This window comes from Trichomonas vaginalis, chromosome I, assembly GCF_026262505.1.
Source record: "Trichomonas vaginalis G3 chromosome I, whole genome shotgun sequence".
NCBI lineage: Eukaryota > Parabasalia > Trichomonadida > Trichomonadidae > Trichomonas > Trichomonas vaginalis.
In genome coordinates this window covers 24376855-24403545 of record NC_067203.1, presented here as the reverse complement: position 1 = coordinate 24403545, position 26691 = coordinate 24376855, and the positions used below count along the sequence as shown (strand labels likewise).

At 34.2% G+C, this 26691-nt stretch overlaps 9 protein-coding genes and 4 pseudogenes across 13 annotated transcripts, besides 4 other annotated features; 5 read left to right on the top strand and 8 right to left on the bottom strand.

Moving 5' to 3' along the window:
* Positions 1-6421: part of a mobile genetic element that runs on past the window's edge.
* TVAGG3_1043180 (uncharacterized protein) lies at positions 1263-1601 on the bottom strand (the record flags this gene model as incomplete). Its single annotated transcript, XM_051255592.1, has 1 exon — positions 1263-1601. One exon carries the CDS (start codon positions 1599-1601, stop codon positions 1263-1265), a length of 339 nt encoding a protein of 112 aa, XP_051081166.1.
* Positions 2271-2872, bottom strand: TVAGG3_1043170 (annotated as a pseudogene). Its single transcript has one exon. A coding segment is annotated over exon 1 (602 nt).
* On the bottom strand, positions 3020-3256 carry TVAGG3_1043160 (uncharacterized protein; the record flags this gene model as incomplete). The annotated part of the gene is made up of 1 exon (XM_051255591.1): positions 3020-3256. One exon carries the CDS (start codon positions 3254-3256, stop codon positions 3020-3022), a length of 237 nt encoding a protein of 78 aa, XP_051081165.1.
* TVAGG3_1043150 (uncharacterized protein) lies at positions 4076-4477 on the bottom strand (the record flags this gene model as incomplete). The annotated part of the gene is made up of 1 exon (XM_051255590.1): positions 4076-4477. The coding sequence occupies one exon, from the start codon at positions 4475-4477 to the stop codon at positions 4076-4078; it is 402 nt and encodes a 133-aa protein (XP_051081164.1).
* TVAGG3_1043140 (uncharacterized protein) lies at positions 4587-5435 on the top strand (the record flags this gene model as incomplete). The annotated part of the gene is made up of 1 exon (XM_051255589.1): positions 4587-5435. A coding segment is annotated over one exon (849 nt), but the record flags the coding sequence as incomplete, so codon positions are not given.
* Positions 6422-7131: 710 nt separating the features above from the next.
* TVAGG3_1043120 (uncharacterized protein) lies at positions 7132-7719 on the top strand (the record flags this gene model as incomplete). Its single annotated transcript, XM_051255588.1, has 1 exon — positions 7132-7719. One exon carries the CDS (start codon positions 7132-7134, stop codon positions 7717-7719), a length of 588 nt encoding a protein of 195 aa, XP_051081162.1.
* Positions 7720-7723: 4 nt separating this feature from the next.
* Positions 7724-7966, bottom strand: TVAGG3_1043110 (serine threonine-protein phosphatase family; the record flags this gene model as incomplete). The annotated part of the gene is made up of 1 exon (XM_051255587.1): positions 7724-7966. One exon carries the CDS (start codon positions 7964-7966, stop codon positions 7724-7726), a length of 243 nt encoding a protein of 80 aa, XP_051081161.1.
* Positions 7967-7984: 18 nt separating this feature from the next.
* Positions 7985-8347, bottom strand: TVAGG3_1043100 (uncharacterized protein; the record flags this gene model as incomplete). The annotated part of the gene is made up of 1 exon (XM_051255586.1): positions 7985-8347. The coding sequence occupies one exon, from the start codon at positions 8345-8347 to the stop codon at positions 7985-7987; it is 363 nt and encodes a 120-aa protein (XP_051081160.1).
* A 1290-nt stretch (positions 8348-9637) lies between these two features.
* Positions 9638-9807: a mobile genetic element.
* Positions 9808-14284: 4477 nt separating this feature from the next.
* On the bottom strand, positions 14285-14671 carry TVAGG3_1043080 (uncharacterized protein; the record flags this gene model as incomplete). Its single annotated transcript, XM_051255585.1, has 1 exon — positions 14285-14671. The coding sequence occupies one exon, from the start codon at positions 14669-14671 to the stop codon at positions 14285-14287; it is 387 nt and encodes a 128-aa protein (XP_051081159.1).
* A 36-nt stretch (positions 14672-14707) lies between these two features.
* Positions 14708-16227: a mobile genetic element.
* A 622-nt stretch (positions 16228-16849) lies between these two features.
* Positions 16850-17553, top strand: TVAGG3_1043060 (annotated as a pseudogene). Its single transcript has one exon. A coding segment is annotated over exon 1 (704 nt).
* A 5699-nt stretch (positions 17554-23252) lies between these two features.
* On the bottom strand, positions 23253-23957 carry TVAGG3_1043050 (HNH endonuclease family; the record flags this gene model as incomplete). The annotated part of the gene is made up of 1 exon (XM_051255584.1): positions 23253-23957. One exon carries the CDS (start codon positions 23955-23957, stop codon positions 23253-23255), a length of 705 nt encoding a protein of 234 aa, XP_051081158.1.
* Positions 23253-26691: part of a mobile genetic element that runs on past the window's edge.
* On the top strand, positions 24058-25546 carry TVAGG3_1043040 (annotated as a pseudogene). The gene has a single exon. A coding segment is annotated over exon 1 (1489 nt).
* Positions 26133-26628, top strand: TVAGG3_1043030 (annotated as a pseudogene). Its single transcript has one exon. A coding segment is annotated over exon 1 (496 nt).

Here is a 26691-nt window from a genome sequence, read left to right as displayed (position 1 = left end):
GAAGTCTTGACAAAACATTTACGTTCATGTTTGACAAAGCATATACGTTCATGTTTGACAAAGCATATACGAAGAAGTCTTGACAAAACATTTACGAAGAAGTCATGAAAATTCAAGAGGTGAAAAAAGAGGTGAAAAAACATTTACGAAGAAGTCATGAAAATTCAAGAGGTGAAAAAAGAGGTGAAAAAACATTTACGAAGAAGTCTTGACAAAACATTTACGAAGAAGTCATGAAAATTCAAGAGGTTAGAAAACGTGTTAGAAAACGTGTTAGATCTAACCATCTACCCGACATTCTCGTCAAATACAAAAAAATACAAAAAATGACACTTTTTCATTAGATAACTGTTATTTTTTGACGAAGTGAAGATTGACACTTCGTCAAAAAAATCCCTGAAATCATATCTTTTATACAAAAAAATACAAAAAATACACTTTTTCATTAGATAACTGTTATTTTTTGACGAAGTGAACGTTTGCACTTCGTCAAAAAAATCCCTGAAATCATATCTTACATACAAAATAAATGAAATAAAACTAACTTTATTTTTTCTATCTTAAGGAAATTCATGACAAATTCAAGAGGTTAGAAAACGTGTTAGAAAACGTGTTAGATCTAACATTCTAACATAAACTTTATTTTTGGGTCCTTTACACTCATTACGATGAAGTCTTGACAAAACATTTACGAAGAAGTCATGACAAAGCATGTACGTTCATGTTTGACAAAACATTTACGAAGAAGTCTTGACAAAACATTTACGTTCATGTTTGACAAAGCATGTACGAAGAAGTCTTGACAAAACATTTACGAAGAAGTCTTGACAAAACATGTACGTTCATGTTTGACAAAACATTTACGATGAAATCATGACAAAACATTTACGATGAAATCATGACAAAGCATGTACGATGAAATCATGACAAATTCAAGAGGGTAGAAAAGAGGTTAGAAAAGAGGTTAGATCTAACCTTCTACCCTAAATTATATTTTTGGTCCGGGAACAAAATGAACGAGGTCAGGATGTATGTAAATACATTTGAATTCATTCATAACACCCTTTGTAAGCTCATAAAATGCTTGTTTTGAGGTCGAGCCACTTTTGGCTCCACCGTATTCTTTCAACCAAAACTCAAGAATTTCCTGCATGAATTTTATATAAAACTAACTTTATTTTTTATTTCGGGAAAATTCATGAAAATTCATGAGGTTAGAAAAGAGGTGAGAAAAGAGGTTAGATCTAACCTTCTACCCTAAATTATATTTTTTGGTCCGGGAACAACTTTCTCTCAATTGGAGCTGTAGCATACTCTTTGCGTAAACGGTTCAGACCTTCTTCGAACTCTTGGTCTCTCTTCGATTTGGATTGAGATTGGAATTGCTGGGGTGGAGCTTGCTGGAACAACCAAGGGTTGGGGCAGTAAGGCATAGGCTGAGGAGGGTAGTTCGGGAAGCCTTGTGGTGGGTAGTAACCTTGAGGCGGAAATTGGTAGTAAATCGGAGGTACTTGCTGGAACTGAGGTTGCTGAGGAGACTGTTGTGGTTCTTTAGGTTCCTCTGGTTTGGGAATGGACTGGGTTGGTGGGACGTCGGACATTCGTTTGTGGCTTAACCGTCGGACCACCAACGATAAAAATCTCTGCTACTAGCAGTACTGCTACTGACAGTAGCAGTACTTTTACTGACAGTAGCAGTACTTTATCGTCGAAAACCCTCTCAAATTTTCCTTTTTACTGACAGTAGCAGTACTTTTACTGACAGTAGCAGTACTTTTACTGACAGTAGCAGTACTTTTACTGACAGTAGCAGTACTTTTTCTGACAGTAGCAGTACTTTTACTGACAGTAGCAGTACTTTTACTGACAGTAGCAGTACTTTTACTGACAGTAGCAATGGACAACATCGAGCCATTAGATGAGGCAATTTACCTAATTCATGAGTTTTCTACGATGTTAGAAAAGTGGTTAGAAAACGTGTTAGATCTAACATGCTAACATAAACATTATTTTTCAATACTTTTTCAGCACTTTTCCGTAGTTATATATGAAAGACAATTCGAGATAAAAGTCATAGTACAATGGAATAATATGTTGCACACCATTTGTTGTGAACCAAACTTGAAAGTCAGAGAAACTGTTACTAGGTGGTTCGTAGAATTTAGAAGCAAAGTCATAAAAGTCCTTACAATACATAGAAAACTATTGTTGCTTGAACTGAAACTTGCATGACACATAACATTTTGAGGGTCAAACACATTTCTATAAACTGTCAAATCTGCTGGTGGAAGTATAAATTGAAATGGACCATCTGGTGGTAATGGTTCGTTCTGGTTTAGTAACCGAAGAAATTGTGCCCAAGAACGTTTGTCTACTTTCCAAAATAAAAACTCTGTATCTCTTGGAGGGTTAATTTCAATCTTTTGAAATGAAACGGTGGAGTTCATCTTGTCATATTCTAGTTTCAGATAGTATGTTCCATTTAGTAAAGAGTCGTATTTTTCTTGAAATTCCCAATAATATTTGTTCATTTGAGTTTGAAAGTCATTTAGAGTTTTCTCAAGACTTTCGTCTGAACGAACTGTAAAGATTCTCATTTCGTCAAATTTGTCTATTAGACCATCAGAACCTTTATACTGCCCATGAAAATATACTGCGAACATAAATGCGTTAGTTCTATTTGAAAACAAAACTCTTCTAAATCCTATTGCCTTTGCATCTGAAGGACTTTGAAGCCAACGAATTGGATAGTCAAACCTGTATACTCGGATGAAATTTCTTCATCTGAAATAGTCCTACCAGCATTTGTAAAGATATAGTCTAACGGTTTTGTATCTGCTACTTTTGTTCTTTGTTTTTCAACCTGAAGCATTTAATATATGTAAAAATATATTGTTTTAAAATGGTATGCCATTTCATATTTCTCATCTAACAAACAAGTTTCCCAACGGTCTTCTCCAACAAACTCAGCGTACATTTCAAATAAAATTAAAAAATGTCACTTTTTAAAAATAAATTTTTACTTCATGCAATGTTCACTAACATCGAAAGGCATGTCCATAAGACGTTCTTCTTCTAACCTCTCTAGTCTGTTTGGATAATTTGCACGTGCTGTTTCCAAATCCATTTCGTAGGTCAGACCAGCCAGTTTGTCATAGACTTTTATGGGTCTTCCCTTCCTATATTTAAAATTCTTCGAAACTCTCCAACCATATCTTTGTAACTCTGCTTTTATTCTAGCAGATTTTCTATCCATTCTATATGGGGGCATTTTTATAAAAATAAAAAAATATTTTTTTCTTTACTTTACATAACCGCCTGCTGCCATAAGTCTTTGACGCCAACCCATACCAGCTAATGAAGGTTGACTTGGTTTAGTTTCCAAACTAAACTTTGGTTTTGGTTTATCTTCAGTTTTTGGTTTTTCTTCTTCTATCGGTTTTTCGTCACTTTTCGGTTCCTCTGACTTTACTTCACTTGCAGGAACAGTTGTGTTGTCAACATCTTCATAAATATCATATGCCATTTGTTTTTGTTTTCCTTTCAACTTTTTGTGTTTGTTGTAAAGTTTAGAATATTTCGACTCTAAGTCAATGAGATGTTCTATAATGAACTGTTGGTCAGTGAAGTAAACTTTTCCATCTGTTGTCTCGAAAGCTCCTTCAGACTTCAATATTTTATTTGTGAGAGTCTGTTTCTTTTTTGAGATACTAGCCGTTCCATTTTATGAAAAGTGACTTTGTAGTTAGGGTTTGTATTTCCAGACCTGGCACTTTCTATTATTGAATTTTTCTCTTCATCTGTAAGTTCTTTGACAGGTTTTGACAATGGTTCTGAACTTTTTGTTTGTGGTGTCAAATCTACCGTTTCAACTTCTTCGGTCATTTCATCTCAGTAAAAAATTTTAGTTTGGTTTGTTTTCAACTGGTTGTTGTTGTTTTTTAAGTCGGTCTAAAACTTCCTGAGGTATAGGAAGAACTTGACAAACACGTTGTGTAACTGCTGGAAGCCGACAAATCCATCTTGAACCCATTTGTCTCAATGCTGTATTGTTCATTTCATCTCAGTAAAAACTTTACATTCCCCACGTTTGAGGCGGTTGAGGTTGGTTATTGTTTACCCACTGTTGTGCATGGTTATATCCTCTGTTAAAGAATCTTTCACCTTGGTCCATATAGTGTCCTGCTTGGTTATAGTAGTCATTTGCTTTGTTATAATAGTTTCCTGCTTGTCTTCCTACATTGTCCATCCATCCTTGAACTTTTCCTCTTGTTTCAGGATTTGGAATAAGATTTGTTGCATCTCGTGCTACATCCCAACCTTTCTGTACAGTTTGTATAATAGGTTGTGCTTTCTCTTTAAGTATACCTAATGTACTCAAAATCTTCCTTCCAACTCCAAATACACCTCTGGCTATTGTTCCCACTGCGGGCAAAAATCTGGATGCAACTCCTGCTAATGCGCCAAATAAACCCATTTCTTATAGGATAAAAATGACGAATCCAAACAAGGACCCCTATGTTTCTAAGGCAACAAAAAAAGCACTCATGGTAAAAATCTTTAGTTCAACACCAAATGCTTGGTTTATGGATATCTTGGAAAACATTCCGAGAGTTAGAACAGATGGACCTCCATACTGGCTAATATTTGTCGGTCAAAACACAAGATACTGTGAAGCCATACCATTACAGTCCAAAGCTATTTTAGATATCTTAGCAGCTTTGACAATATTCGTTGACAAATACCACCCAACAAAACTGACATCTGACTGTGAAAGTTCTTTCAAATCAGATGATGTAAAAAACTATCTGCGTTCAAAAAATGTAAACCAATATTTCATTGTCGACCAAAACCATTCTGCTCTTGGTGTCATTGACGGTTGTATAAAAATGTTAAGAGACTTAAACCAACCACAAGGTGGTGAAGCAAATGAAATGTCATATGACGACAAATATAGACACTTCTCCATGGCAAAGATGAGACAAGTTTTAAATATTTACAATAACCGTAAACAAAAAGGTTTGGGAAACCACTCCCCCGAAGAAATGAAAAACAACCCTGACTTAGAGAAAGACTATATATTTAATAATTTAGTCAAAAGAGACAAACAAGAAAGAATGCCGGGCTTCAAACTTCAGAAAGGTGACAAAGTAAAAATAGAAATACCTAAACGCGACCCATATGAAAATACTATTGACTATGACAACAATGGGAACCCGACAGGTACTCACATTCGTGTTCGTAAAAATAGAAGAAAGTATACAAGAGAATATTATGAAGTTTTAGGCAAACATGGCAAAATGTACACACTGCAAGCAGAAGATAAAACGACTATTGTCAGACCTCGTTTCAAACTTGTCAAAGTTCAAGGTGGTATACTTTCAAAGACAGTTCCTAACAAATATAAGACAACTCCTGACGAATATGCTAAAGAAGTTGAAAATGACGACTAAGCAATTCTATACCATGCGTAAACTGTCATGTAAGGTGGCATGTATTCTTTACTTTGTCCCGTTGTTTGTGTATATCCTGAAACGTGATGTGTATGGTTTCCTCCTCCCTCAGTGTTACTCCAGTAACAATTTATAGCAAACTGAACGTTGTCTTTAACATCATATCCTTTACCTTTTGTCATTCCTGACCAATCCCAATATCTATGCTTATGCCAACCTGCTTGAGATGTACTTAAATCTATGTAGTGACTGTGTGCAGGTAAATTTTCACCTGAAATCGTTTTACTTCCACCTGTTTCCTTTGAAGAGTTTGCACAATACAAAACCTGTCGACTATTTGAGTCCAAGTTCCAAAACCAAGTACTACTTCTGGTCTGGTAGAGTTCATTGACGTATAAATAGAGCCTATAGGATATAATGTTTGAAGCATTTCTGTCTTTAATGTTTGAAGCTCTGTTTTGTCTGCTTTCTTGTCATATAAATCTTGAGCAGTGAATTTAATATTATGTTCATCCTTCATGACATAAACATCTTTACATCTAATGTTTTTCATCGTCGTTATGTCGTCATCCGATGTTAAACCTTGTGGAAAGTTAGGAGGTTTACAATATAATGCATCCCCACCAGTTCCTTCAACCGTTCCTTCAATACTTTCTATAGCAACAGTTGTAAAACTTGTATGTGTATGAGTCTTATTTGCTTTCTTCTCTAACTCATCGTTAACATAAGTTTTATCTGCTTTAAGGTCTAAACATCCTGAAACCCATCCTGTATCGGCTTTAGTTTTAAAATCTTCGATGTCCATTCATGGTACCAGTCAACCCTTTCTTTCATTTCGTTATCTTTTCATCCACATATTCCTTATCTGCTTTCTTCTCTAACTTACTAGCCACATATTCCTCATCCGCTTTCTTTTCAAGGCTAACGTTTAAGTCTGTTATTTCAGATATAGAATGTGTATGAGTCTTTTTAGAATATTCGTTTTCAGCTCTTGTCACTTCACTTGACATTTTATTGTCAACATTTTTGTCTGCTAGTTCAGGATGAGTATGTTCTTTTGTTGCATAAGCATTGTTAGCTCTTTCTTCTTCTTTTGCTATTGCATCGTCTACATATTCTTTGTCAGCTTTGTTGTCAACATCTGCTTTCAAAAGAAGTTCATTTATAGGTTTCTCGTTTAAAGTTCCTTTTGTTGGATTTATACAGACAGTATTGTTCTTCTTGTCTTGAAACAGAAACTCATCTGTCATTGGGTTTAATGTCAGTTTTAAGTTTCCTTCTTTCAATGACTCAGATATCTTAGAATAGTTTGAAAAGTTTGTTGTTTCTTATTTAGAGCTTGCATAATGAGTTGTCGGTTGTGTTGTATTTCTCTCATAGACGCTGTTTCATTTGACATTTTTATTCTAGATAAAATATGCTTTCAATAGAAAAAGAAAATTCAAGAGTTGCTACAACTAAACCATTAGATGAACTTTTTACTAATGTCGGTCAAAAGTTTGAGACAGATACCGTAAAGCATGAAGGCTATCGTTTTGACTACCCATTAAGATGGTTAAGAGACCCATCTGTCACAAAAGCTATTGGCTTTCGTAGAATGAAGTTCATTTCAGAAGCCATACATGGTTTCCCATTTACGGTCGGTTTTGAAGTTCGATACTATAACAAAGAAAAACGTATGTATGAGAAATTTGAACAGGGAAAACTTTTACAAGTTAGTTTGCTTGTAAACTTAGAAACAACTCTTCAAGCTTTTCAAGAAAAAATAAACGATATCTATATCGAATATGCAAACCAGTATAACATTGACGAGGGAGAGTACCATCTCGATATTATTTATGACAGGAAAAATGCAACTGTTAAAATCAATAGAATAGAAGACCTTGGAGAAAACGTTTATATTTCTACAAAATATAACAACTTGGCATGGTATAGATTTATGAGGATGTTAAATCAGCCTGCAGCATATCCAGTACACCCAGACTTTTATGAAGTCGAAAACCCTAATGGAACATATGAAAATGTTTTCGACCCAGCTGCTATTATTGTTCATGCTTCATTTTCTGGCGCCCAAAACTCTTTCTTATGCTTGGCAAATGACTTTTACGAAAAACCTACAAAGTTATACGAACCACCAAGTGGAAGTATTTCAGACTTTCAAGTATGGTTTACTACAGATGGAAGAAAAAGAATAATTCCATTATACCATGCGTTTTACTTAGAACTTAGTTTCATATACAACTACTATCGAACGGTAAAAATATAATTTTTTAATACGGTTGAGGTGTTGGATTTGGTTGCCAACTAGACTGTGGTGCAGGTTCAGGCTGTTGTATAACAGGAGCTTGTTCTTCTGGTTCAGGGTCTTTAGGTATAATACCAACAAACTGACCTACTCTTTTACCAATATTTTTGACTCCGTTCCAAATTCCTCTTCCTACGGTTTTTATTCCATTCCATATACCTCTTCCAACATTTCGAAAGAAGTTTCCTATCTTACTGAAGAAACCCATTTTACTATATGTAAAAATCTAATGTCCGCCTAGTCTCTTACGTTTCCTGTTGAGTTCCATAGCATTCTTTAACTGGAGCTCATACATTCTGTTTCTCCTCTGGTAGAAAACATATTCTGGGTCAACTCCTGTGTTCGCGTCATCTGCATAAAGTTGTTTATATCCCACCTCAGGGTTTGTATAAAACTCTTTCCATCTCATATTTGCATACCATGGTGGCAAACCTAACGCAGCGTCATTTGACATGGCAGTTTGCATTTGTACATCTGTTGGCACTTGACCATAGTTTGCCATTGCAGTTTGTATTCTAACTTCATTTGGAATATTCTCTGGGTTTGGTTGTCCAGGTTGCTGTGCATTCGCTAAGTTCTGTGCGTCCATTTAATATTAGATAAAAATATCTCTTACGAGTACATATACTGAACATTTGCAGGCATTGGTTCATCTTCATATTCTCTGTACTTTTCTGCCACGTCAAATAAATAAATGACACAATGGAAAAAACCTAAAACAAGTAGTCCTATTTCAAACCACATTTACTTACTAATAAAATTTCTTTGTTATGACACTTTCTCCGGTTTATAGGACCTCTCTCATATTCTATCTTGTCATATCTAAACTCATAGTCATGTATGTCCTCTAACCATCTCATAACGGTTTCCAAACCACTTTTATCGGATGTAAAGTAAAAGCATGGATGGTTATGTAAAACGTCTAAAGTTTCTAAAGAGTCTCTCAAAGTCCAGTCTACTTGGTATTGAAAATCCCATGTGTTATAGAAAGGCGGGTCCACTATAAAGAAAACATTTTCCTTGTCTTTATATTTTTCATACAACTCTGTCCAATGACATCTCACAAACTCTATACCCTCAATATATTTTTCTATGTCCTCTTTGAAAACATTTGTATAGTTAAGATATAAAACTTTTGACATAAGTGTTTCAATGTCATGAACTCTTATAGAACCACTATATAATAGTCTAGCAGATATACTATCCCAGTCTATATATTCTGCTTTTTTCAAAACCTCTCTCACAATATTTTTCTTATCTAATGGTATACGTTCCATCTTACCTATAGGTATCTTTTCTTTTAACTCTTTCAATATATTGTTAGTGTCTGGAATATGTTTGAGACGGTCCATATAGTTGTCGAAGTCATTGCATATAATCTTTGAGTCTGGGAATATTGTATGGCACAAATGGGATATATAGAAACTTCCACCGAACAAATCTACAAATGTTAGACCATTCGGTAGTTTCTTAAGTTCTCTCAATATAATATCTTTACATCTACTCTTATTTCCAAAGAACGGTAACGGTGGTTTTGTAAAATTCATTTATATATAATAATAAAAATGTTTTTCCTGAAAAGTGACAGAAAAGTGACAAAGCATGAAAACATATATAATTTGTGAAAAGCGACACATTATATAATGTTTTCGACCCAGAAGAAGGCTTCTTCCCAGAAGCAATGGAGGAAGAAGAAGAGTCCTCCGAATTCACACCAGAAGACTAACAATTTTCCGAATAAAAACTTCATTTATACTAAACATCTTCGGGGCTAGAGGGCACGAAGTGCCTGGAAGCCCCACTACCTTTTTTTGTGTGTAAATCGGAATGCAGATTTTAATAAAACAAATCAAAAATTAGATTAGAAACCGATTCAATAGAGTAGGGGTAATTTTAGCTAAAAGTGACACGCCTGTCAAAAGTGACACACCCGTGAAGGGTGTGATTACCGATCGGTAATTTCGACAGTTTAGAATTTAAAATTTTTTATGGAACTGTTGTGAGTTTCATAAAGAATTTAAGGAATATAAGCAAAGATTTAAAAAAAAAAGGTAGTGGGGCTTCCAGGCACTTCGTGCCCTCTAGCCCCGAAGATGTTTAGTATAAATGAAGTTTTTATTCGGAAAATTGTTAGTCTTCTGGTGTGAATTCGGAGGACTCTTCTTCTTCCTCCATTGCTTCTGGGAAGAAGCCTTCTTCTGGGTCGAAAACATTATATAATGTGTCGCTTTTCACAAATTATATATGTTTTCATGCTTTGTCACTTTTCTGTCATTTCAGGAAAAAACATTTTTATTATTATATATAAATGAATTTTACAAAACCACCGTTACCGTTCTTTGGAAATAAGTAGATGTAAAGATATTATATTGAGAGAACTTAAGAAACTACCGAATGGTCTAACATTTGTAGATTTGTTCGGTGGAAGTTTCTATATATCCCATTTGTGCCATACAATATTCCCAGACTCAAAGATTATATGCAATGACTTCGACAACTATATGACCGTCTCAAACATATTCCAACACTAACAATATATTGAAAGAGTTAAAAGAAAAGATACCTATAGGTAAGATGAACGTATACCATTAGATAAGAAAAATATTGTGAGAGAGGTTTTGAAAAAAGCAGAATATATAGACTGGGATAGTATATCTGCTAGACTATTATATAGTGGTTCTATAAGTTTCATGACATTGAAACACTTATGTCAAAAGTTTTATATCTTAACTATACAAATGTTTTCAAAGAGGACATAGAAAAATATATTGAGGGTATAGAGTTTGTGAGATGTCATTGGACAGAGTTGTATGAAAAATATAAAGACAAGGAAAATGTTTTCTTTATAGTGGACCCGCCTTTCTATAACACATGGATTTTCAATACCAAGTAGACTGGACTTTGAGAGACTCTTTAGAAACTTTAGACGTTTTACATAACCATCCATGTTTTACTTTACATCCGATAAAAGTGGTTTGGAAACCGTTATGAGATGGTTAGAGGACATACATGACTATGAGTTTAGATATGACAAGATAGAATATGAGAGAGGTCCTATAAACCGGAGAAAGTGTCATAACAAAGAAATTTTTATTAGTAAGTAAATGTGGTTTGAAATAGGACTACTTGTTTTAGGTTTTTTCCATTGTGTCATTTATTTATTTGACGTGGCAGAAAAGTACAGAGAATATGAAGATGAACCAATGCCTGCAAATGTTCAGTATATGTACTCGTAAGAGATATTTTATCTAATATTAAATGGACGCACAGAACTTAGCGAATGCACAGCAACCTGGACAACCAAACCCAGAGAATATTCCAAATGAAGTTAGAATACAAACTGCAATGGCAAACTATGGTCAAGTGCCAACAGATGTACAAATGCAAACTGCCATGTCAAATGACGCTGCGTTAGGTTTGCCACCATGGTATGCAAATATGAGATGGAAAGAGTTTTATACAAACCCTGAGGTGGATATAAACAACTTTATGCAGATGACGCGAACACAGGAGTTGACCCAGAATATGTTTTCTACCAGAGGAGAAACAGAATGTATGAGTCCAGTTAAAGAATGCTATGGAACTCAACAGGAAACGTAAAGACTAGGCGGACATTAGATTTTTACATATAGTAAAATGGGTTTCTTCAGTAAGATAGGAAACTTCTTTCGAAATGTTGGAAGAGGTATATGGAATGGAATAAAAACCGTAGGAAGAGGAATTTGGAACGGAGTCAAAAATATTGGTAAAAGAGTAGGTCAGTTTGTTGGTATTATACCTAAAGACCCTGAACCAGAAGAACAAGCTCCTGTTATACAACAGCCTGAACCTGCACCACAGTCTAGTTGGCAACCAAATCCAACACCTCAACCGTAATTAAAAAAATTATATTTTTACCGTTCGATAGTAGTTGTATATGAAACTAAGTTCTAAGTAAAACGCATGGTATAATGGAATTATTCTTTTTCTTCCATCTGTAGTAAACCATACTTGAAAGTCTGAAATACTTCCACTTGGTGTTCGTATAACTTTGTAGGTTTTTCGTAAAAGTCATTTGCCAAGCATAAGAAAGAGTTTTGGGCGCCAGAAAATGAAAGCATGAACAATAATAGCAGCTGGGTCGAAAACATTTTCATATGTTCCATTAGGGTTTTCGACTTCATAAAAGTCTGGGTGTACTGGATATGCTGCAGGCTGATTTAACATCCTCAAATCTATACCATGCCAAGTTGTTATATTTTGTAGAAATATAAACGTTTTCTCCAAGGTCTTCTATTCTATTGATTTTAACAGTTGCATTTTTCCTGTCATAAATAATATCGAGATGGTATTCTCCTTCGTCAATGTTATACTGTTTTGCATATTCGATATAGATATCGTTTATTTTTTCTTGAAAAGCTTGAAGAGTTGTTTCTAAGTTTACAAGCAAACTAACTTGTAGTTAGTATACAAGTCTTGGGTATGATGGCACTGCGTTCCACTTTACCCAATACTTGTGAATTTGACACTTTACAAAACCGTTAACGTATATTTTACAACACAAACGACAACACTAACTTAACCTTAAATATTTACAAAGCCGCCAACCACTTCACTTCACTAACGAACTCACTAATGTAAAAATAAACGTTCTCACTATCGTTCTCACTAACGACTTCACTAATGTTCTCATAAATTTTCCTCAATATCTTCATCATCAGTGTTAACCCTATTGTAGTCATACTTGAAGCCATAAACTTTCTCTAACTTCTTAACGTACAATTTACATAACTTACCTTCGTCATCGTATGGTAGTTAGTATGGCTATGTTGGGTATGATGGCACTGCGTTCCACTTTACCCAATACTTGTGAATTTGACACTTTACAAAACCGTTAACGTATATTTTACAACACAAACGACAACACTAACTTAACCTTAAATATTTACAAAACCGTTAACGTATATTTTACAACACAAACGACAACACTAACTTAACCTTAAATATTTACAAAGCCGCCAACCACTTCACTTCACTAACGAACTCACTAATGTAAAAATAAACGTTCTCCAACTATCGTTCTCACTAACGACTTCACTAATGTTCTCATAAATTTTCCTCAATATCTTCATCATCAGTGTTAACCCTATTGTAGTCATACTTGAAGCCATAAACTTTCTCTAACTTCTTAACGTACAATTTACATAACTTACCTTCGTCATCGTATGGTTTAATGATAATATAACTATTTCTATCTTTATAAACAGTCAATGAAAAGTCAACTGGTCTCGGATGTATTTGAAAGAACATGTTATGCTCAGGAAGGAAGAATAAATGTTTAAATGTATGTTTGTTATATGTTTTTGATTTGTATGAGTTGCTTTTGTTCTGTCATTACATCCAAATAAATAAAAATAAAATAAAAAATAAAACTTAAAAATTAATGATATCACCACCCGCACACGTATGAAAACATAGCACAAAAATAATGTTTATGTTAGAAGGTTAGATCTAACCCGATATCTAACTCTTTCTAACCTGTTGAATTCATTGCTTTATAACTCTCTTCCTTTCTCCAACTCTTCTAACTTCTTCTTAAGTTCAGCAATGTTGGCCTCATGAAGTTTAATCTTTCTCAAAATTCCTTCTCTATCTAATGGTTGCTTTATCTTTCTAAACTGAACTCTACCATCCTTCATAGTATGAACGTAAAACCTTCTGGAATAATTCCTGATTTAATGTATTCTACCAAAACTTTTGTTTCATTGCTTCAGTGACTTTAGTCGTCATTTTACTCTAAGGTGAAGCTAGCACAGCGATAATGGATTTCATGACTTTTAGTATTTCATACAATCTTAACAGATAGCCTTAACAAGTACTTCCAGTGTCCCTAGCTGTCCCTCCTTTTTATATAACTCCATGACATTTATAATCTCGCGAAACTTAACAGGTAGCATAACAGATTAAAATTAGATGAGGTTTGAACCAAAATTTCTAAGCAACGTTGTCAAGGATTTTGAGGAACTAGGGACAGAGTGTGGCAAAGTCCAAGATTTAATTTATTCTTCATCTGTTTCATCAACTATCTCATCTAATATGCCAATATTTTATTCATAACTCGTGGCAAACTCACTAACTTTCGTTATGTTCATTTGCATGCTTCATCTGATAGAAAGTATGACTTTCATTAACTCTGTGAGATAATGAAAACTACTAGGGACAGAGACCAATGGCAAAGTTTATGACTTTCATTATTTCCAGAACTTAATGAAAACTACTAGGGACAGAGACCATGGCAAAGTTCATGATTTAATTTATTCTCTCACTACAACAACAAACACAAACTCCAACACTAACACCAAGTACTAACTTCAGCACAAATGACAAACACTAACAACAAGTACTAACTCCAACACTAACAACAAAAATAAATGTCCTCACTTCTTAACAAAGTAATATGTGCTTCTTACACCACCATAGCTCAACGTTTCTTTTCAAACATCGATTGAAACTTATTTTGAGCCATTGGCTTTTAGTCTCTTTTTCTTCAAATACGCAAGAAATCTTCTTCACATCTTTTCACTTCATAGCCTTCTTTAAACTCCTCCTTGTTAAGTTCTATGAAATCCTTTATCTCATTCTTTGTTGCAACGGCTTCTTCACGAACGACATCGTGAACTATTTCATCATTGCATTCATGTATGACCTCCTCACTGTTCTCATGAACTATTTCAACACTGTTCTCATGTATGACCTCCTCACTGTTCTCATGAACTATTTCAACACTGTTCTCATGTATGACCTCCTCACTGTCTTTCATAAGCGTTTCAAAGTCTCCTTTACTCATTACTTCAATCTCATGCTGTTCACAGTAGTACTTAAACTCACTGTATATGTCTTTGTTGTATGTTATATTGCTTCCCATGTACTCCATGAATTTTTCAAGCACTTCCTCATAATTCACTGTTTCTTTCTTTCCACGACCTTCTAATATCATACTTGCTTCGTAAATATAACTTCTTGCAGAACCGTCTCGCTTTCTACTTCTTTTCACAAATTCTCTCATCTTGCCGCCAAATACATTTGAACTACATGCAAAGAATTCATTCTCCTTCGCAAATTCTTTATATCTTCTGTAGCACTCTGTACAATTCCATCCGGATACAAACTTTTCATAGAACTCCTCGTAAAACATTTGGTAAGGTGTTTTGTTCATTTCGATGAGTTCTTGTTTAGCCCTGGTGAATGGTATCTTCCTTACATCAAATTCACTTAAATCTTTCCTCATGAAATACGTCAGTAAGTTTGAATAAAACTCTTCATTAAAGCTTTCAATGAGATTTGAGAAATATTCGTAATTTCCTTTGTATCTGCTGCTTACGTCAATGACAACAAATCTTCTGTCGTCTTTGTCAATCTTTACTGAGTTGAAGTTGTTAGATATCATGATGATATTACAAACATTCTCTATCTTTCTTACTGGCTGACACTTCTGATTTAAGTCCAACTGAGTCTCTGTTACTATTGACTTTAGTGCGTCGTGGTTCATGACCTTAGACGTATCGCATGAGCTTAGTTCATTGCATACGATGAGCTTCATGTTCTCAATAGCAGCATTGAATCTACCAACCACATTCTCTATTGCCGTTATATTATTGTTGGCGTACTTGCTAATGAGCTCGCATAGAACATTACTAAGTACATTCTTACCAGTTCCTTGCTTTCCTATTAACAAAAGTACTGTTCCAGTCTTTCCACAAGGATTTTGAACGATGTAGGCGAACCAGTTCAAAACATACTCATAAAGCTCTTCATCCTCATTACATATGACATCGTGAACATGTTTCAAATATCCTTCAATAACGCTTTCATCTACTTCATTCAGTACCTCATACTCATATCCTCTGAAATAGCTGTAAATGTCATCTCTTTCGTCAAAGAATCTCATGCCTGACTTCATAAGATAGTTCTTGTTCTGACCCGCTTCATAAATCATCAGTGCGTTCACATCCTTCTCCTCAATACGTCCTACATAAACACTCTTCATGAGCTTATTGAATTCCTTGCTATCTACTGACACAAGTGTTGTTGTGTCTCGTATTCCATCATAATCTTTCACTAGATATGTCATACGTGCTCCGTCAATAACGACAACACATCTTCTTAAGTCATTTATAACACTAGCTATGTCAATACCTTCTTCACTCATGTACTTATTTCTTCTCAAGTCCTTTAGTGTGAAAGTGTCTCTAAGTTCTATTTCAAGCAATTCATTTACACATCCTTTGCAATACTTCTCTATAAAATATTTCTGTCGTTCTTTACTAAGTTTTTAACAGCTCTGAAGAACCATGTGTTTTGACTCAAACATCCTTCACAACTTCTCTCATTCATTCCTAGTTCTTTCATGTCATTATCTTCAACCTCTATGGTCTCATTGACTAAGGTCAAAGGGTTCTTAGTCATTGCTGGTCTTATCTGAAACAATGTTTGTGCAACAGGTTTAACTAGTTCAGCAACGTCCTTCCTTAATATGAATAGCTGTTTCCACTCATCTTTGCTAACAGTTCTTTCATAACCACTGACAGTAATGATTTCATTTGCTGACCTTAGACACTTATGTTCTATCATTTGTATTGCTTTTGTGTAAGGCTTTCGTGAGCATAGGTTGTATATGTCATTCCTGCAATGTTCATTCATGCCAATAGTACTAAATCCTTTCTTTGCTGTTGAGTGCATAATATCCATTAGTTCCTGTGTTCGTATTGCTGTCTCATAAAATACAACAAGACCTTTGTCATCTATGACGTACTTACCGAAAACATTGCTTATATTCTTTAACCATGAAATAACATCCTCATTCATGCTGTCAAACATGAAGTAAGGTCTTACATACTCTTCACTTATAAGATACTCCACAAAGTACTTGTTAAGCTCTATGTCCTCGTGAGCGATTTCATTAGGTTTGATATTAGTTCCTTTTGTCATTGCTGTCATGTACTTCACTCTCATAGTTCCTTTCAATAGCGTAAAAGTACTTCATTGTTTCATAACTGCTCTAAATTCTGTTCAAAATTCGTACAACATAACTTTTTAACATTAGTGAAAGAACATGAGCGAAACAACAACATCTAACATTACAGAAGAAGTCAATGACAATGCCGATGAAAACATTACAGAAGGAGCTAGTGAAAATATTGACGAGTTCAGTGAGGAAGAAGATATTGAGGACGTCAATGAGAACGTTAGTGGGGAACAAACTCAATGGGAAACATTGAGAAATCATGAAGATTATGAGATTTGTACGACATATCCTTTTACTATTCGTCGAAAGAAAAACAAACATATTAAGAGTGAATGCTTAAATAATCATGGTTATATTGAGCTTAGTTTAAACAACAAAAACATTTAAAGCATAGAATTATTGCAGAACAGTGGATTGAAAATCCAAACAATTTGAAAGAAATAGACCATATAAATCATGATAGAACGGACAACAGAATCTCAAACCTTCGTTGGTGTTCTAAATCTGAAAACAATAGAAATAAAAGCAAGTATGGCGATATAGTTTATGAGTTCGTTGATGAAATATCTGACGAAGCTGTTGAAATAACAGATTATGGTAAGCATTCGTTTGAGTTCTACTACTATGTTGAGAATGAGGACGCATTCTATTATTATACAGGTCCTAACTATCGAAAACTTCATATAAACTTTACAAAAACAGGTGCTGCTTATGTTTGTATGATAGATACAGAAAACAAGAGAGTAATCTTATGCATAAACAAATTCAAACGCTTGTACGGCTTCATGTAGGACAAACATTATTTTTCAACACTAACGCCAACACGTAGGACAAACATTCATGACTAACATTACTGTATAACATAAATGTTTTGTCATGATTTCTTCATCGTAATGAACGTTTATGCTTTGTCAAACATGAACGTTTATGCTTTGTCGAAACTTCTTCATCGTAATGAACGTTTATGCTTTGTCAAACATGAACGTTTATGCTTTGTCGAAACTTCTTCATCGTAATGAGTGTAAATGATCCAAAAATAATGTTTAGGTGAGATCTCACCTCTTTTCTCACCTCATGAATTTTCATGATTTCTTCATCGTAATGAGCGTATATGCTTTGTCAAATATGAACGTTTATGCTTTGTCATGATTTCTTCATCGTAATGAGTGTACATGTTTTGTCGAAACTTCTTCATCGTAATGAGCGTATATGCTTTGTCAAACATGAACGTTTATGCTTTGTCGAAACTTCTTCATCGTAATGAGTGTAAATGATCCAAAAATAATGTTTAGGTGAGATCTCACCTCTTTTCTCACCTCTTTTCTCACCTCATGAATTTTCATGATTTCTTCATCGTAATGAGTGTAAATGACCCAAAATATATTTTAGGGTAGAAGGGTAGATCTAACCTCATTTCTACCCTCTTTTCTCACCTCATTGAATTTTCATGATTTCTTCATTGTAATGAACGTTTATGCTTTGTCGAAACTTCTTCATCGTAATGAACGTTTATGCTTTGTCAAACATGAACGTTTATGCTTTGTCAAACATGAACGTTTATGCTTTGTCATGATTTCTTCATCGTAATGAGTGTAAATGATCCAAAAATAATGTTTATGTTAGAATGTTAGATCTAACACCTTTTCTAACATGTTTTCTACCCTCTTGAATTTTCGTACGGAATCTCTTCTCTCGGTTTTCCGAGGGAAGCAATCATATGAGGAAATTCTTCTAAAATTTCTTTTATCTGTTGGTTTTCAAACCAATGATATGCTTGCTTTGTAGAACGAAGAGTATTATAAGGCATTTTGTGAAGAATATAACAACCGTCTGAATTCAGGCGGTTGCTTTTTATACAAAATTCACGCAGGAAAATTCTTGAGTTTTGGTTGAAAGAATACGGTGGAGCCAAAAGTGGCTCGACCTCAAAACAAACATTTATGAGCTTACTAAGGGTGTTATGAATGAATTCAAAGGTATTTGCATACATCCTGACCTTGTTCATTTTGTTGCTGAATTCAGCAAAAATAATGTTTAGGGTAGATGGTTTTTAGGTGTCACTACGTCACCATGTGCTACCAGGTTAATTAACTTCTCTTAAAATTACTGACAACATGACATTTAGACAACAGTCCAGGAAATAAACTTCATCGTATATGTTTTGTCAAGGTTTCTTCGTAAATGTTTTGTCAAGGTTTCTTCGTAAATGTTTTGTCATGATTTCATCGTAATGAGTGTAAATGACCCAAAAATAATGTTTACGTTAATGGTTTTCAGGTTATTCAATAATTAATTATTTTTGAAGAACTGAAGGTGTCACTACGTCACCATGTGTCACTCGGTTAATTAACTTCTCTGAAAAAGTGTGACAACATGACATTTTGACAACACAGCAGGGGAAGGCAGTTATGAATTATTTTTGAAGAACTGAAGGTGCTACCATGTTACCATGTGCTACCAGGTTAATGAACTTCTCTGAAAAAATGTGACAACATGACATTTTGACAACACAGCAGGGGAAGGCAGTTATGAATTATTTTTGAAGAACTGAAGGTGTCACTACGTCACCATGTGTCACTCGGTTAATTAACTTCTCTGAAAAAAATGAGACAACATGACATTTTGACAACAACACAGGAAATAAATGTTTACGTAAATGTTTTGTCAAACTTCTTCGTAAATGTTTTGTCATGATTTCATCGTAATGAGCGTAAATGACCCAAAAATAATGTTTAGGTGAAGAGGTGAGATCTCACCTCTTTTCTCACCTCTTTTCTCACCTCATTGAATTTTCATGATTTCTTCGTATATGTTTTGTCATGACTTCTTCGTATATGTTTTGTCAAACATGAACGTAAATGATTTGTCGAAACTTCTTCATCGTAATGAACGTATATGTTTTGTCATGATTTCATCGTAAATGTTTTGTCATGACTTCTTCATCGTAATGAACGTATATGTTTTGTCAAACATGAACGTAAATGATTTGTCGAAACTTCATCGTATATGTTTTGTCATGACTTCTTCGTATATGTTTTGTCAAACATGAACGTAAATGATTTGTCAAGACTTCATCATCGTATATGTTTTGTCATGACTTCTTCGTAAATGATTTGTCGAAACTTCTTCATCGTAATGAACGTAAATAATTTGTCAAACTTCTTCATCGTAATGAACGTAAATAATTTGTCAAACTTCTTCATCGTAATGAACGTAAATGATTTGTCAAACATGAACGTAAATGATTTGTCGAAACTTCTTCATCGTAATGAACGTATATTCTTTGTCAAACATGAACGTAAATGTTTTGTCATGATTTCATCGTAATGAGCGTAAATGATCCAAAAATAATGTTTATGTTAGAATGTTAGATCTAACACCTTTTCTAACATGTTTTCTAACATGGAGGATTTCATCTGATATAAACATTCTTCCTTCATTTCATTCTATACACAATTTACATCATAGACGATTTAATAGATATAATACTTTACTGTTTCATCTGATATAAACATTATTTCATTCTATACACAATTTACATCATAGACGATTTAATAGATATAATACTTTACTGTTTCATCTGATATAAACATTATTTCATTCTATACACAATTTACATCATAGACGATTTAATAGATATAATACTTTACTGTTTCATCTGATATAAACATTATTTCATTCTATACACAATTTACATCATAGACGATTTAATAGATATAATACTTTACTGTTTCATCTGATATAAACATTATTTCATTCTATACACAATTTACATCATAGACGATAAAATAGATATAATACTTTACTGTTTCATCTGATATAAACATTATTTTAGTTAAAGTCCATCAAATATTTTTAGGATACTTTCACCAAATAATGTTTATATCAGATGAAATCCTCCATGTTGGAAAACATGTTAGAAAAGGTGTTAGATCTAACATTCTAACATAAACATTATTTTTGGATCATTTACGCTCATTACGATGAAATCATGACAAAACATTTACGTTCATGTTTGACAAAGAATATACGTTCATTACGATGAAGAAGTTTCGACAAATCATTTACGTTCATGTTTGACAAATCATTTACGTTCATTACGATGAAGAAGTTTGACAAATTATTTACGTTCATTACGATGAAGAAGTTTGACAAATTATTTACGTTCATTACGATGAAGAAGTTTCGACAAATCATTTACGAAGAAGTCATGACAAAACATATACGATGATGAAGTCTTGACAAATCATTTACGTTCATGTTTGACAAAACATATACGAAGAAGTCATGACAAAACATATACGATGAAGTTTCGACAAATCATTTACGTTCATGTTTGACAAAACATATACGTTCATTACGATGAAGAAGTCATGACAAAACATTTACGATGAAATCATGACAAAACATATACGTTCATTACGATGAAGAAGTTTCGACAAATCATTTACGTTCATGTTTGACAAAACATATACGAAGAAGTCATGACAAAACATATACGAAGAAATCATGAAAATTCAATGAGGTGAGAAAAGAGGTGAGAAAAGAGGTGAGATCTCACCTCTTCACCTAAACATTATTTTTGGGTCATTTACGCTCATTACGATGAAATCATGACAAAACATTTACGAAGAAGTTTGACAAAACATTTACGTAAACATTTATTTCCTGTGTTGTTGTCAAAATGTCATGTTGTCTCATTTTTTTCAGAGAAGTTAATTAACCGAGTGACACATGGTGACGTAGTGACACCTTCAGTTCTTCAAAAATAATTCATAACTGCCTTCCCCTGCTGTGTTGTCAAAATGTCATGTTGTTACATTTTTTCAGAGAAGTTCATTAACCTGGTAGCACATGGTAACATGGTAGCACCTTCAGTTCTTCAAAAATAATTCATAACTGCCTTCCCCTGCTGTGTTGTCAAAATGTCATGTTGTCACACTTTTTCAGAGAAGTTAATTAACCGAGTGACACATGGTGACGTAGTGACACCTTCAGTTCTTCAAAAATAATTAATTATTGAATAACCTGAAAACCATTAACGTAAACATTATTTTTGGGTCATTTACACTCATTACGATGAAATCATGACAAAACATATACGATGAAACCTTGACAAAACATTTACGAAGAAACCTTGACAAAACATATACGATGAAGTTTATTTCCTGGACTGTTGTCTAAATGTCATGTTGTCAGTAATTTTAAGAGAAGTTAATTAACCTGGTAGCACATGGTGACGTAGTGACACCTAAAAACCATCTACCCTAAACATTATTTTTGCTGAATTCAGCAACAAAATGAACAAGGTCAGGATGTATGCAAATACCTTTGAATTCATTCATAACACCCTTAGTAAGCTCATAAATGTTTGTTTTGAGGTCGAGCCACTTTTGGCTCCACCGTATTCTTTCAACCAAAACTCAAGAATTTTCCTGCGTGAATTTTGTATAAAAAGCAACCGCCTGAATTCAGACGGTTGTTATATTCTTCACAAAATGCCTTATAATACTCTTCGTTCTACAAAGCAAGCATATCATTGGTTTGAAAACCAACAGATAAAAGAAATTTTAGAAGAATTTCCTCATATGATTGCTTCCCTCGGAAAACCGAGAGAAGAGATTCCGTACGAAAATTCAAGAGGGTAGAAAACATGTTAGAAAAGGTGTTAGATCTAACATTCTAACATAAACATTATTTTTGGATCATTTACACTCATTACGATGAAGAAATCATGACAAAGCATAAACGTTCATGTTTGACAAAGCATAAACGTTCATTACGATGAAGAAGTTTCGACAAAGCATAAACGTTCATTACAATGAAGAAATCATGAAAATTCAATGAGGTGAGAAAAGAGGGTAGAAATGAGGTTAGATCTACCCTTCTACCCTAAAATATATTTTGGGTCATTTACACTCATTACGATGAAGAAATCATGAAAATTCATGAGGTGAGAAAAGAGGTGAGAAAAGAGGTGAGATCTCACCTAAACATTATTTTTGGATCATTTACACTCATTACGATGAAGAAGTTTCGACAAAGCATAAACGTTCATGTTTGACAAAGCATATACGCTCATTACGATGAAGAAGTTTCGACAAAACATGTACACTCATTACGATGAAGAAATCATGACAAAGCATAAACGTTCATATTTGACAAAGCATATACGCTCATTACGATGAAGAAATCATGAAAATTCATGAGGTGAGAAAAGAGGTGAGATCTCACCTAAACATTATTTTTGGATCATTTACACTCATTACGATGAAGAAGTTTCGACAAAGCATAAACGTTCATGTTTGACAAAGCATAAACGTTCATTACGATGAAGAAGTTTCGACAAAGCATAAACGTTCATGTTTGACAAAGCATAAACGTTCATTACGATGAAGAAATCATGACAAAACATTTATGTTATACAGTAATGTTAGTCATGAATGTTTGTCCTACGTGTTGGCGTTAGTGTTGAAAAATAATGTTTGTCCTACATGAAGCCGTACAAGCGTTTGAATTTGTTTATGCATAAGATTACTCTCTTGTTTTCTGTATCTATCATACAAACATAAGCAGCACCTGTTTTTGTAAAGTTTATATGAAGTTTTCGATAGTTAAGACCTGTATAATAATAGAATGCGTCTTCATTCTCAACATAGTAGTAGAACTCAAACGAATGCTTACCATAATCTGTTATTTCAACAGCTTCGTCAGATATTTCATCAACGAACTCATAAACTATATCGCCATACTTGCTTTTATTTCTATTGTTTTCAGATTTAGAACACCAACGAAGGTTTGAGATTCTGTTGTCCGTTCTATCATGATTTATATGGTCTATTTCTTTCAAATTGTTTGGATTTTCAATCCACTGTTCTGCAATAATTCTATGCTTTAAATGTGTTTTGTTGTTTAAACTAAGCTCAATATAACCATGATTATTTAAGCATTCACTCTTAATATGTTTGTTTTTCTTTCGACGAATAGTAAAAGGATATGTCGTACAAATCTCATAATCTTCATGATTTCTCAATGTTTCCCATTGAGTTTGTTCCCCACTAACGTTCTCATTGACGTCCTCAATATCTTCTTCCTCACTGAACTCGTCAATATTTTCACTAGCTCCTTCTGTAATGTTTTCATCGGCATTGTCATTGACTTCTTCTGTAATGTTAGATGTTGTTGTTTCGCTCATGTTCTTTCACTAATGTTAAAAAGTTATGTTGTACGAATTTTGAACAGAATTTAGAGCAGTTATGAAACAATGAAGTACTTTTACGCTATTGAAAGGAACTATGAGAGTGAAGTACATGACAGCAATGACAAAAGGAACTAATATCAAACCTAATGAAATCGCTCACGAGGACATAGAGCTTAACAAGTACTTTGTGGAGTATCTTATAAGTGAAGAGTATGTAAGACCTTACTTCATGTTTGACAGCATGAATGAGGATGTTATTTCATGGTTAAAGAATATAAGCAATGTTTTCGGTAAGTACGTCATAGATGACAAAGGTCTTGTTGTATTTTATGAGACAGCAATACGAACACAGGAACTAATGGATATTATGCACTCAACAGCAAAGAAAGGATTTAGTACTATTGGCATGAATGAACATTGCAGGAATGACATATACAACCTATGCTCACGAAAGCCTTACACAAAAGCAATACAAATGATAGAACATAAGTGTCTAAGGTCAGCAAATGAAATCATTACTGTCAGTGGTTATGAAAGAACTGTTAGCAAAGATGAGTGGAAACAGCTATTCATATTAAGGAAGGACGTTGCTGAACTAGTTAAACCTGTTGCACAAACATTGTTTCAGATAAGACCAGCAATGACTAAGAACCCTTTGACCTTAGTCAATGAGACCATAGAGGTTGAAGATAATGACATGAAAGAACTAGGAATGAATGAGAGAAGTTGTGAAGGATGTTTGAGTCAAAACACATGGTTCTTCAGAGCTGTTAAAAACTTAGTAAAGAACGACAGAAATATTTTATAGAGAAGTATTGCAAAGGATGTGTAAATGAATTGCTTGAAATAGAACTTAGAGACACTTTCACACTAAAGGACTTGAGAAGAAATAAGTACATGAGTGAAGAAGGTATTGACATAGCTAGTGTTATAAATGACTTAAGAAGATGTGTTGTCGTTATTGACGGAGCACGTATGACATATCTAGTGAAAGATTATGATGGAATACGAGACACAACAACACTTGTGTCAGTAGATAGCAAGGAATTCAATAAGCTCATGAAGAGTGTTTATGTAGGACGTATTGAGGAGAAGGATGTGAACGCACTGATGATTTATGAAGCGGGTCAGAACAAGAACTATCTTATGAAGTCAGGCATGAGATTCTTTGACGAAAGAGATGACATTTACAGCTATTTCAGAGGATATGAGTATGAGGTACTGAATGAAGTAGATGAAAGTTATTGAAGGATATTTGAAACATGTTCACGATGTCATATGTAATGAGGATGAAGAGCTTTATGAGTATGTTTTGAACTGGTTCGCCTACATCGTTCAAAATCCTTGTGGAAAGACTGGAACAGTACTTTTGTTAATAGGAAAGCAAGGAACTGGTAAGAATGTACTTAGTAATGTTCTATGCGAGCTCATTAGCAAGTACGCCAACAATAATATAACGGCAATAGAGAATGTGGTTGGTAGATTCAATGCTGCTATTGAGAACATGAAGCTCATCGTATGCAATGAACTAAGCTCATGCGATACGTCTAAGGTCATGAACCACGACGCACTAAAGTCAATAGTAACAGAGACTCAGTTGGACTTAAATCAGAAGTGTCAGCCAGTAAGAAAGATAGAGAATGTTTGTAATATCATCATGATATCTAACAACTTCAACTCAGTAAAGATTGACAAAGACGACAGAAGATTTGTTGTCATTGACGTAAGCAGCAGATACAAAGGAAATTACGAATATTTCTCAAATCTCATTGAAAGCTTTAATGAAGAGTTTTATTCAAACTTACTGACGTACTTCATGAGAAAGATTTAAGTGAATTTGATGTAAGGAAGATACCATTCACCAGGGCTAAACAAGAACTCATCGAAATGAACAAAACACCTTACCAAATGTTTTACGAGGAGTTCTATGAAAAGTTTGTATCCGGATGGAATTGTACAGAGTGCTACAGAAGATATAAAGAATTTGCGAAGGAGAATGAATTCTTTGCATGTAGTTCAAATGTATTTGGCGGCAAGATGAGAGAATTTGTGAAGAGAAGTAGAAAGCGAGACGGTTCTGCAAGAAGTTATATTTACGAAGCAAGTATGATATTAGAAGGTCGTGGAAAGAAAGAAACAGTGAATTATGAGGAAGTGCTTGAAAAATTCATGGAGTACATGGGAAGCAATATAACATACAACAAAGACATATACAGTGAGTTTAAGTACTACTGTGAACAGCATGAGATTGAAGTAATGAGTAAAGGAGACTTTGAAACGCTTATGAAAGACAGTAGGAGGTCGTTCATGAGAACAGTGTTGAAATAGTTCATGAGAACAGTGAGGAGGTCATACATGAGAACAGTGTGAAATAGTTCATGAGAACAGTGAGGAGGTCATACATGAATGCAATGATGAAATAGTTCACGATGTCGTTCGTGAAGAAGCCGTTGCAACAAAGAATGAGATAAAGGATTTCATAGAACTTAACAAGGAGGAGTTTAAAGAAGGCTATGAAGTGAAAAGATGTGAAGAAGATTTCTTGGCGTATTTGAAGAAAAAGAGACTAAAGCCAATGGCTCAAAATAAGTTTCAATCGATGTTTGAAAAGAAACGTTTGAGCTATGGTGGTGTAAGAAGCACATATTACTTTGTTAAGAAGTGAGGACATTTATTTTTGTTGTTAGTGTTGGAGTTAGTACTTGTTGTTAGTGTTTGTCATTTGTGC